Source organism: Neodiprion virginianus, chromosome 7, assembly GCF_021901495.1.
Source record: "Neodiprion virginianus isolate iyNeoVirg1 chromosome 7, iyNeoVirg1.1, whole genome shotgun sequence".
NCBI lineage: Eukaryota > Metazoa > Arthropoda > Insecta > Hymenoptera > Diprionidae > Neodiprion > Neodiprion virginianus.
In genome coordinates, this window is record NC_060883.1 from 23,370,881 (window position 1) to 23,383,422 (window position 12,542).

A 12,542-nucleotide genomic window follows, 5' to 3' on the forward strand; every position below is an offset into this window, starting at 1 on the left:
GTGAGAAATTTTACGACCGACATCCAGCACCAAACGACACGATGTAGATTATTGAGTTGATCTCTGAAATAAACGTTAGTGGAAATTCCTGAGACGACTCGTTGTTAGGATGAAGTTTGAGGGTGATGAAAATAAAAAAAAAAAAAAACAATAAATAAATAAAAAATGAAAGGAAAATGAAAAAATCGTACAGTTTTTATACTGCAATAATTGAAAAGAAATAAGTAAGCAATTCAAGTTATAAGATACTCGGTGAACGCACGCAGCATACACGGTTGATTTTTCTCTTTACCTACGTGACGAGACTTACGTAGGAATTCGAGACGATTTCATTATCCTTCTCGATAGCGGCTTGCCGAAGTTTTGCCTTAGCGCGGAGAGCCTCTTCGCTCGGAGCAACTAGCGTACGTAACTAACGGGGGAATGAAATAAAATTCAAAACGAGTAATTAGTTTATTTATTTATTTTTCTTGAAATTTCTATCTTCTCTCTCAAGGTTGAAGATAAAGAAAACAAACTAAACCAACCTAAAGCAAATTGCGGTTAGATTTAAAAAGGCGAGCGGAAAATCCGAGCGACGTAGCGACGGTATCTTCGATCTTTATCCAAAGCCAAAGATCGGTAGCTGTAGTTCTGGCTTCAAAAACAAAACGGAATAAAAATCGAAAATCAAACAAGGCGAGAGAAAAAAAAAAGAGGTAAAATGTCAAAACCAATGCAAACCAAATATAATGAAAATACGACCAAATATTATCGGAGATATATCGACAACAGATGCATGGTATTAAATAAAATACAGATGCATGGATTAGGTGAAGGGAAAAAAATCAAGCGATGATAAAATAGTAATTACGAAAGTAGGAGTGTTGAGGATGAGGAAAGAACTAAAATTCGACTCATGAGCAAGTGGGAGTAAATTGTTGTTTGTGTATTCTTGTATTTGTGTGCGTGTGTGGAATGGTTCAAAGAATTACAAGCAAATAAAATGCGAAAACAATGTATACGTATACAAAACGGAAAACGCTAAAATAAGAAAAAAAATATTTAGTTAGTGAACAATCATAGCGCAAACTTTTTACAATTATATACGTTGCAAGACGAATACGTGGAGCTGCGATGTCGTGAAAAATTAGCTGCCTTGACAATTCTGAACGCGCGAATTTCAATTGTTATAATTTTCACGCAAGCATGAAAGCGGGACTGTAGCATAAACGGATCAGCGATCTCACAATAAAGATCAATATTCACGTTTCTCGAACATTGAACGATGAGTGAAGAGAGAGAAAAAAAAAAAAAAAAGAAATTGAAAAATGAACCGGTCTATTGGCAATTTTTTCGATTCTCGGTTCGTTAAAACTCACGGCTCGTGACGTGGCTTCGTCGAGATCCCGTTCCTTAAGACTACCGCCCAGGAGTCGTCGAATCTGCAGGAAATTTAATTGCGGAATGCGCATGTTTTATTCAATTCTGCGACAAAAAAGACAAAACTCTCAATCTTTCGCAGTATTATTCATTAATTTATTCAATTTCATTGTCATACGTGCGTTCCTCCTGTCAATTATTATTACAAATCGAAACTGATTAGAATTGAAAGTAAAAAAATTGCTCGATGAAGGAAAATAATCAGAAACTAATCGAAATCATATAATTGCAATTAATAAAGAATCTCAAAAATAAACAAATAAAAAAAAAAAAAACACAACAGTTCAATGCACACCAGACACAAGATGATATGAATGAATCGTTCGATGAGCGCTTATATTTTAGTCAATGGGTACATTAAACTATCATTGAAAAATTTTACACGTCCGCTATTTACCCATCGTGTGATTGTTATTGTACTTTTATTTCGCAGTGGGCCTGATTGTTTTAATATAAGTTTGCACAAGTATAATATCGGGTTCTTCCAGAACTTCAGAAACCGCGAATAAAGAAAAAAAACAAAAAAAAAAAAAATAATGAGAAAATTTCTACAACGAGTAAACTAAATATTTGCCATAAAATAGTACACGGTACTTGGCAAGAAAAAGAAATGTACCATCAGGTGTGAAAGTACCAATTCATTGACCAGCTATATATAATACAACAACAACGTTCAGCGAATTACTCACCACGAGAAATTCCGTTTTATCCACTCGTTCGTTGCCGTCGATGTCAAACATGTTGAAAGCTATCCGAAAGCCGGTCTGTGGTTCTACGAGAAAATTACAGTGTCCAATTGAACCCTCGCCAGTACATTGAAAATTTTGAATCGATGATTATAAAAAATTTATATAAAAATAATAAAAAAAAAATTTGATCGAATTTTAACACGGCTGCGAGTATTTTGTACAGTGTACAGTGTAAAAGGGTCAGCAGAAAAACACTCGTCTCGTTCAAAATCTTCAGCAGCAGGGAAGAACAAAGAAAAAAAAAAAAAACAGGAATGAAAAAATGGACAAACACTCGAGACGCTCTCATCGAGGCTCGTAAATCTTCGGTCGAATCGCGCGCCAAAGAGAGACAGACGGACAGACAGATACCGTAGAGTAATGCAATAGACGTGTAGTAGTTATGTACGGACGGGAACGAAAGAGAGAGAATTTTGCAGTTTATAAGATATAAAAATAGTCGATTACCTGCGCATACGAAAATAAACATAACATCACAAGAGTCTTGAGATAAAATAAAGAAACAGATTTCAGAAGCGTTCCGCTATTAATATATATATATATATATATATATATATATATATATATATATATACATGCAGATTATCAAATATGCTAAGGGGGAGGTTGTGCGAAGGATATGTGAGAAGAAAAGTGTTTGTTCCAACTATTTACCATGTCGTACGAAATAATTATAATCGTATAAGTGTATAGGGTAAGTGTATACATATATTTCACTAGTGAAAAAGCTGATGGGCAATACTCACTGGTCAGAATTGACAGTAGGAAAAGGTACTCGGTATAAGAGAGGATGCCTGGAACAAACAGAGCAGGGAAACGTTTTTGTTGTAAAAAGAAGAAAAAAAAAAAGAAAAAAAAATTTTTAATTTCTCACACTTTGTCTTTTTACCACCGTTCAAAGACGTTGTCGTTTATTTTAATTTTTTAGTTCTAAATTTTTTACCAACAAGAATCGCGTTTAGTCCGCGACAGTACGAAAGTTTTTTTGATGTTTCTTTTTTTTTTTTCACTCACAATCGTTTCCGCCGAGAATCGCGACGTTTATGAATGAGAGAGTTTTCGGTGGTCCGGGTGGCTCGTTTAACGCATAACACAAGCCTTAGACGGGGGGCATAATTCATTTGGACCTCCGCCGTCGCGTCGAATTACACGCGGTGCTCGTTAAACGAGATTAACTAACCGACTAATCGATGCCGAAAAATGAGGTGCCATTAAAAAAGCCAGCCGTCTTCTCCGGGGCTCCGGGCGACCCGAAGCCGATGGATGGTCAACGCCAGACGTCCAAAGTCCGAAGGCCGAAGAGGGAACAAGCCTCTCATCCTCAAAAACACTTACGGGATTTCAAAGAGAGATCGATCAGTTTCCCGCCCAGCGCGTGTTCCGGTGAACCGTCTCGTTTATAAAAGTCTGTACACAAAGCCAGGGGTCGTATTCGACCCTTGGAGAATACCGGGAAAGAAGATGGGAGGAATAAAAAAAGAAACGACAAAAAAAAATAAAAAAATTACGATCGTGTTTAACTTTGAAAAATGTGCGGAGAAAAAAGCGAGCAAAATTTGTTACATTTTCTCCGTCGGTGCGTATCGCTTGAGTTTTGAAGGTTTGAATTATGTACGGATATTTCTTAGCAAATTTCGAAATTTCAGTTAGGATTTTAAGATGAAAATTTTTTGTACCGAGGAAAAACATTTCTCAAGAAAGAAGAGAAATCTCGAGTTTTACTTAACGAGATTTATTTAAATGTAATGTTCTTTCACACTTTCGTTTATAACGTACTAGAAAATTGAGTTTAAAATAACGATAAAATGAGGGAATAACGTAAAATAATGGAAATTTAACTGTAATGCGGGAATTACGAATTCGAAAAAAATATACAGAAAAACACTGGCAAATAACCACAAATTGCTTTAGAATTTTGTGTGTGTACTCCCCAAAACGCAATAAAAAGAATTAAAACATATGCATATACATATATACTGACTCACCTTTACGTAATGACAAATAAAAATCTAATTCTTAAATAATTTCAACCAAATACATTTTTGCATAAACTCATTTCACTGTCGAAAAGAAATCGCCGCAATTAACACGGTGCAACAGAAGCTTCGTACACGCAATTAAAACTTATTTTCAAATATCTTGTCAATATTTAATCAATAAGAATATCGTTAAATTTGAGATGAACATCTTTTTTATTATTTTTCTCATATCAACGGACAAAGTGTGAGGGAATGACTTTTAGAGCAATAAATTGACCAAATTTTTTCATCTACCACCTATGACGATGTATCAATTTTTGTGTTTTACAATCTCAGCGTCACTAACTTGCGTTTAAATAAAAATGTTAATGACACGGTACTTAAATTTCAGAATATCACGATAAATATCCATGTAGGTTTACACGTACGCAATTTTACGTGGTTTTAATGTAATCTGCAAGAAAATTTAAAGGTGGTATAAAACTTTTGATTTCCTCGCATAGACGCTGATATTATAATATATATAATATAAAACCGGCTTCTCAAGGCGGCAAAAATCCAGTGCACAAATAAATATCACAGCCGAATGGGTGCACGGCTTTACGATTGTACATTTATACATGTATATACGTGAATAAATACCGTGACGAAGCGCAACAAACTTTCCTTTTCATCCGCTCCCTCCGATCTCTTCGCTCCACATTTTTATACCACAGTGCGAAACCGATTGCGTACAGTATATATTTGCATTTAATTAATTCGTCTTTCCCACACTCGAAACGATATCGAGGATAATTCAAACGACGACGAACCGAGTATAACAAAGTGATAGAACCGAACGGAACGAAACGATTGACTGACCTTTGTCCCGCAGCGTTCGAAACATCTGCGGACTGCCCTGCCTGAGACTCGGTGTAGCATTTTTCATGGCCTCGATCTCGTTGTCGGATAAAATCCGCCTTTTCAGCCGAGCTGGAAGATTGAAAATAGGATGAGAACATTGAGATGAGAAGCGTTCGTTGCCTCCTCGAGATGACGTAGAGCTTGTAATATTTGCTAAGATAATAAAGTGATTGCGGTGCGGCGGCGCTTCGATGACATTGACTTTCAATAACCCTCGGCTGCAAGTGTAAATACGAAGGCATGACAACCGCACGCGGATACATCGATTGAAAAAACGCAGGGGATTTTACGCAAAATCAATATTTTCAATCAAGTATATTATTTTCAAACTCTAGTACGTATATGTCTGTGTGTGTGTGCGTATCTTCAATGAAACTTCATTCTAAAGTGCTTGCGAGTACAATTTTTTCCTTTCACTATTCTAAGACTGAGCTGAAACTTGGGATATTTTTAAGTAAAATTAAAAACTGGCTCATGGTAGGGACATAAATTTTTGGGAAAAAAGATTTTCCATTACCTGATATCTAGTTTTTCCAGAAATTTCCCCAGTTCTATTAAGTTACTAAAACCTAAATCGTTCAGGTTATTGACTCAAGATTCGATTGAAATTCAATTCGAATTGAAGAAAAATATTATGTACAAAAAGAAAAAAAAAAAGTTGGTTTCAGTCAATTTGTTTTCTCGACGATTAAGATAAGTAAACTTGTTAACTCAAAAAATCATTTCTAATTCCCATGACAGAAAACTGACATCTCCGTTTTTTCCACGACCAAATTAAAAATTGCCCTGCCAATTCCAGGCTTTTCATAACTCATTTCGAATAGCCCGTCCGTAGGTTGGAACGAAAAACGATGCACCATACTCACGTCTCGGTAAAGACTCGACGACACTGTCGAGAAAATCTTGAGGCGTCATGTAAAGCTGACCGTCGTATTCAACCGAGGCAAATTTGATGAATCTTCTTTCTCTCGTGGTCAGCCTGACAGCCTTGTGCAGATCATCGTCCCTCTGGAAAATAGATTTTTAACGTGGATACATACATGTATAATAATAAACGAAGTTGAGTAAAAAGTAGCACGTTAGCGTCTGTTGATTACTCTTTCATCGCTAGACCGGTAGCAGAGTTTTAAATGTAAGCCGGGGCAATTAGAGAGGATACCGCGTTGCAGCGTGTCCATCTGAAGGAGCTTATAACGCAATATAAACCCTGCGGGACGGTGATAAACCGCAGATTTACGGCCGTATAATGGCAAGGTTGAAAAAGGAATCCGGGAAAATAGGGGAACTGGTGTTAACGTATTTTTATGGGTGAAACCCGAGAGTGAGAGAGAGAGAATGAGCAATGTCATCTACGGTGAGGGGGAGGGAACGCGGTTAGAATTCGATCGGGGTGGTGTTTCAACGACGACGATACACGGAGACCAATGTATTTCCAGAATTTACTCTCCTCCCGGGGATTTATTCGCTCCGGTTTGCTTTTCTACAAGGAGATCAGCACCGTAGTTACAAGCTGCGCGAGCTATCGAACCAACGCGACGAGATATCGACGACAGAAACGCAGACCTGAACCACGGTAGTATTATATGTGTCACGAAGCTGAAGCTAGAGCAGCCAGAGTTGGCAGCAAAAGTTGTTAAACTTTTTTGAAATCGATAAATGCAGTTTGGTATTATCCTCGTGATTCTCAACTTGACTTCAACCTCGCAGATATTTCACAAAATTTTCACAAACGTTTGTCTCTTAATTCTGCCTGCTAATTTCATCCTCGTTTCTACGTCTTGGCTTTGAGAAGCTTCGTTACAAAGTGATTCTCGCCAAAGATATATATATATATATATAGACATTAAATGAGGCACTGAAACCAAAAAGTCGTCGTGAAACTGTTGCAAAGTTGATATTCAAGGATAGTCGGACGACGTTCTAAAAACAGAAGGAAAGAAAAAAAAATACCATACTCTTTGGATACAGTTGTAAAAAGAATCGTAAAATTGGCGATAAAGTGTGGAAAAAATTCTAAAAGAGGAAATAATTTTAAGGGACAACACCACTGTGACCCCCTGTTTTTGTTGCCGTTTTTCAAGAATTTTTTTTTGTGGGAAAAAAAAGAGATATTTCCAAAATTTTTTTTTTGTTTTGTTCGCTGTTTATTAAAGATACATAACAAATTTTTTTAAAATTTTCACGCCCCATGGTGGCGCTGGGGAAGCTCCCGCGTCAGGTGCCGTTGCTTCTGCAGTGATTCGCGGCACGCAGCAGAACTGTCTTCAAAGTCGATCTGAAAAAAAATACCGAGTGTTTTCGTTAATAATATGATATTTTGAAGAGAAGTACATAGGGATTTGAAAAAATATTGATTTTTAAAAAATTGGGACGCTTTTGAAATTTAAAGTCGATTTTCGAGCAAAATTTCTCGTCGAAAAAAGCCTACAATTTATTTATCTATTGAGATATCGAAAAAATCCTATGTACTTCTTTAGATAATCTAGTTTTATTGATGCAGTCCAAATTTGAAGTCGATCGGATAAGAATTGCTCGAGTTCTACTGCGTGCCGCACTCAAAAAAGTGGTTTTGAGAAAAACGCGTTCAAAGTTTGAAGTTCGTTTTTATGCGATAAATTGAAAAAAAAAAATTTCTTACCTAGTCAGCGATTCCGGCACCATATAGCTGGCCTTCAAGAAGCAAATCACGGTCTCCAGCAACTTTTCTCGAACTTGTAGAGGCTCTCCTTGCCTCTTTTGCAGCATCCGTGAGCGAGAGCTCCGCCTGCTCGATCGTCACGGAGCGCTGCACCGCTCCACAAAATATTCAATATCTCCGAAAATAATTATTTTTTCGACCTGCAACCAACGGCATTCGATTCCTAAATGTATTCTAGATTTTCCTAGATGGTTTTCAAAAAATCGATTTTTTGAAGCTGTCACAGTGGTGTTGTCCCTTAAACGGAATGAGATGAGGAGAGTTGTTACGCATAAAGTATACGGCGCGTCGCGTCGGCGGCGGTACCTCGAAGAAGAAGAAGAAGAAGAAGAAGAAGAAGAAGAAGAAGAAGAGTCGAGAAAGATCGGCGGGCGTTAATTTATGCCGAAGGACTTTGCAGCTCTTACAGAAAATCAACAGAGAAGGAGGCGAGCTGATTATCTGTATAGAGAGCGAACCAGTTTCCCCTCTCATCCGCCGCTTCGTTATCCTTACATTTTCATTTTTATTTTCAAGAAGGGATGCGCAACGCGGAATACTGGATCAGAGTAAGTAGGTACAGCAGGATTAACCGTCTCTAAAAGCACCTAAGGTAAAACTGCACCATTTATTGACCCTGTCCCAATTATTTCCTTTTTTCGTTCGTATCCGTTCGATCCTTGGTTCTAAAACTAGCAAAAAGATAAATTTCAGCAAATGGTTTCGGTAATCGAGAAATTTATAATTTTTGCAAATAAAGAGGGTCAATAACCGGTAGACTTGCCTTATATCGATGGGAACAAAACGACGCTGAATAACGGAATCTGATCCTTAATTCGACGGTGTGAAAACGCGTCATGGCTGATAATAAATCGCGTCTAAACGCCAGGGTCCGGAGTCTGGAACCTCGAGGACCCCACGGGTTCGACGACCCTTGTATAAACGCGTTCCGTCACTCGGTCATAAATTCGGCTTTCGCAGCGGATTCGACGATATAGGTACGCAGGCATGCGGTCAGGTGGAAGTCCCGAGAACAAGCGTTTCCGGAGGGACCGATAACCGCGTCATGGATTCGTCGAGTCAACGTCTCCTTTTGTTTCACGCTCTCTTCGCCCGAACGGCATCTTGTTACAAAATCAAGAACGGCACGTCGCAATAGAATAATGGACGTCGTGTCAACCACGGAGCGTGAGTGAGTTTTCACGGTTGGGTTGAAAGGGTGAAAGGCCTGAGAGGAGAAGAGAGAAAAGGAATCGGATCATCGCGTGCAAAATTTCGTTAAGAACAAGGCGTTACCCTGCCGCTGCTGGTTTATACCCAAAGATACGAGATCCTGATCGAGGAACAAGCGGGGCTGTCTAAACTCAGCGAAATTCTGGGTGGTCCGATCCTCGCAAGCGTTAAACACAAGCGCGTTGCACGGTAAGGCGCGCACCCCGAAACATTATGACCTACATGACTGGGACCAACACGCAGCAGCGAAAGATTCGAATTAACAGCCGAAAGTTACAGCGTGGAAAGAGATGCTTTGGAGCGTGATAACGCACGTCTGAAATAAGTTCTCCAACCAACCCCGGAAAGAAGAAGCCGCGGTTTGTTCGCCACGTTTGATTTAATTTTTATCCCAAGTTTTTTCCATTCCTTCGTTTTTTCACTTCTAAATATATTCCTACAACCAACGACGAGACGCAGAAAACTAGCGAGGCTCCGATTAAACATTCCAACCGTGTTCGATCAGATAGTACAACGGTTCACCTGCAGCGCTGGATCAAGTGTTTTAGTTGGCACCTTAGACACGTTTTGCCAAGGCGAGAGACGTGCGAAAGATTGTCCTCCGCGACGCCGATCACCCTCCGTATTATCTTACGGATAGCTTTATATACATACATACATATATATATATACATATACTGGGTATACACACACGACGCGAGAGAAGAACTCTCTTCTACCATACGACGAACCGCAACTTACGTGCAGTAAGATCGTAACGACAGGTTATTTCCAACGCTTTGTGCCCCTTTCTGATACAGGTACGTAGCTATTAAGTTACGCGTAACCATTCACCGCTATTTTCATTCACCACCACGTCGCATTTCTGTAGAGGAGTTGCAGATCCAATGGATGAGCTGTAGATAGAATAGCGTGAAAATGGATTCAATGGAATGGAATGGAATGGCACGATTTCTAGGTTCAGTTACCTTCAAACTAGGTTTACACGAACCTTGGTAGACGTAAGAAGTTTAATACCAAGTGCGGACAAGTTGGGTGTTGCAGAAACTCGATTGGTAGTCCGTTTTGCGAAAATGCGAGTACAGATCGATGGTGTGCTAATGCGAGTACATTTACGATAATCGCTATCTCGTTACCGACAAATTGCACAAACAGCAGCGGAACGAAAACGCAACCGTGGCTTCCCGGCTCATTACCGGTTTGTACAAGGTGGAAGTTAGCTACCAACAACCTGCTTTTCCCCGTTTCCCATATCGCGAACCGTGGAGAAGATCAGGCCGAGGATGATCATTGAAACGCTCTCGTACCGCCGGACTATCGTACGAATCGTCGATTACTATAATTGAAGAAACTTTGCCGAGGGGTGTAATTACCGATGAAATTGAAATCAGATAGCAGTATTTCTGCCCGTACGCATTATCTTCCCTTTGGCTCTATACTACATACACCGTCGGCACAGACCCGATTTGCATAGGAATTACCTCCCTGCGACATCGAGAGTTAGTCAGCCGTTGCTAAAACCCGGGTAAATTGCAAGGGGTGAAAAATTCGACGAGCAAGAGTTTCAATTAAAAAAAGCAACGTCGATATAACTATTTCATTTTATCGGATGTCTGTGACTAATACGATCTTTGCTATTACCAAATAATGAACTAGGAACAGGATAATTATGTGAAAACGAATGATCGAAGAATCGAACAATGGGAACGAAGCATCGCCAAGTACGCAGCTTCCTCGTGTCCAATTTTTTTTTTTTTTTTTTCACTTTGAAATATGCGTATAATATCGAACAGGCGACGCGACGCGGCTCGATGTTTCTAGATACAGAAAAAGAAAGAGAGAGTGACAGAGAGAGAGAGAGATCCCGCGATTCGATAAATTCAAGTGGCGAAAGAACAGATGTACAAACGTTTAGAAAACGGAAATAAGAAAGAGAAAGAGACGTCAGAGTGAGAGGGCCTTTTGAACAAACAATATGCAAAAGTTCTCGACGAATATTTGTGATTTTGATGAATAATCTTGTGGCGTCGCTGTGACAAGAGCCACGTGCCTTCTTTCCTTTTCTCTCGTTTCAACCATTGACACTCCATGGACGAATCGAAGTGTGTTTCGTTGTCATTAACACTATCCAACTTGTGCGTATAACGAGAAAACTATTCCGTATATCGCTGAATGTTCTGCCGCAGCTGGGCTGCATGTAATTTTCTTTTACTTTCCGTTAAATTTTACCATCGATGATTGATTACGAATGATTTGTCACGAACTTGGGCGATCCGGATTTAAAAGTGAAATTTAAATTGACTCTGGGTGGTCCAAAACAGAAGAATCTCACGGATCGTAGGTTCTTCTTCTTCTTGTTCTTCTTCTTCTTCTTCTTCGTCTTCTTCAACTTGGATGATTTCGAGATTGAAAGTCAACCTTGCGCGCAGGGTCATTCTTCGTCCGGAATTCAGTGTCGATCTTGTTGATAAAAATCGTCTCTCTATTAATCAATCGTCCGATGATTGACGATTGATCGATATCCTAGAATTTTTTCTATTCATCTCGATCCTCCCGGATATGTTTTGTTAGTAACGTTAACGTAACGAAACATCAGAGAAAAAATCGATATTGCGTAATTTTAGAAAATGACATTCAACGAGTCGATTATCCAAAATATAAGCATACTATACTTATCCTGGTTTATACTAAATTTCGGACATTCCCAACAAGGTGCGAATCAACGATTTTTCCTAAAGACGAGCATCGTTAATGTTTTTACGCTACTAACTCTTCGTCCTCGTGTAAAAATTTCATTCACAAAGGTATCGGCTGGTAGTTTTTTCTTCGTATCGAGCGTACTTTTTTTTTTTTTGTCGCCTCCGAACAGCAACGGCGGCACCTCGTTAATAAATAAAACCGTTCGAAATAAGAAAAAGAAAGGATCCTCCCGGCATTCTGCCGAGTTATATACAAAACAGGTAATAAAACAGTGTGGTAGGTACGTACATACCTAATACGTATCCCAATTCTCCCGAGGGAGTTTCTCACCTCTTGATAAATTATTTTTACATTCTTTATTTTTCGCCACGCATTCTCTTTTCTGGAGATTCGTATTCGGAGAGATCCTCCCTCGTGTTTCGCGATCAGATTCCTCTTAGCGGTTCCCCGATCACAAGAGAAAATAGCACGCGCGCCTCGCGCCGTTTTGCTGAACAAGGCAGTTTGTCACAGGCACCTCACCCGAGGAGGAGGAGGAGGGGGAGGCAACCGAGAGACAAATATACCCTATAACGATATTTATTGGCATAGTTTAAATTTTTACAGCCTCATTCGTTACAAGCGATTCGTCCCCAGCAGCAACAGCAGCCAAACGTGTCCTGACAGTGGTGTAAAAAAAGTTTTTGTATTCTTCCATACATTTTACATCTGTCAGATATTGTAAAAAGCTGATTTAGACTGGACAGGAGCCAGCCCTCGAATTTCCCGTTCTCACGATGTAAGGTTCCAAGTTTGTAGAGAAAAATAGAGAATAATATTGAATTCAAATTTCGAACTACAAATTCAGATTCGTGATTGACGATTTTAAAGCCCTCGGAT

General features: G+C 39.2%; 1 protein-coding gene across 7 annotated transcripts in view; it reads right to left on the minus strand.

Moving 5' to 3' along the window:
- Nucleotides 1–12,542, minus strand: part of LOC124309271 (calcium uptake protein 3, mitochondrial) — a 36,702-nt gene that overhangs the window by 1,500 nt on the left and 22,660 nt on the right. Inside the window, exons 2-7 of one of the 7 annotated variants that reach the window (XM_046772738.1) lie at nucleotides 5,920–6,061; nucleotides 5,012–5,122; nucleotides 2,918–2,965; nucleotides 2,112–2,194; nucleotides 1,362–1,424; nucleotides 311–412 (exon numbers count right to left, since the gene is read on the minus strand). In XM_046772738.1, coding sequence (XP_046628694.1) covers nucleotides 311–412; nucleotides 1,362–1,424; nucleotides 2,112–2,194; nucleotides 2,918–2,965; nucleotides 5,012–5,122; nucleotides 5,920–6,061 — 549 coding nt within the window. The remainder of the gene's footprint in view (nucleotides 1–310; nucleotides 413–1,361; nucleotides 1,425–2,111; nucleotides 2,195–2,917; nucleotides 2,966–5,011; nucleotides 5,123–5,919; nucleotides 6,062–12,542) is intronic. The other 6 variants (XM_046772739.1, XM_046772740.1, XM_046772743.1 and 3 more) reach the window with 6 other exon arrangements.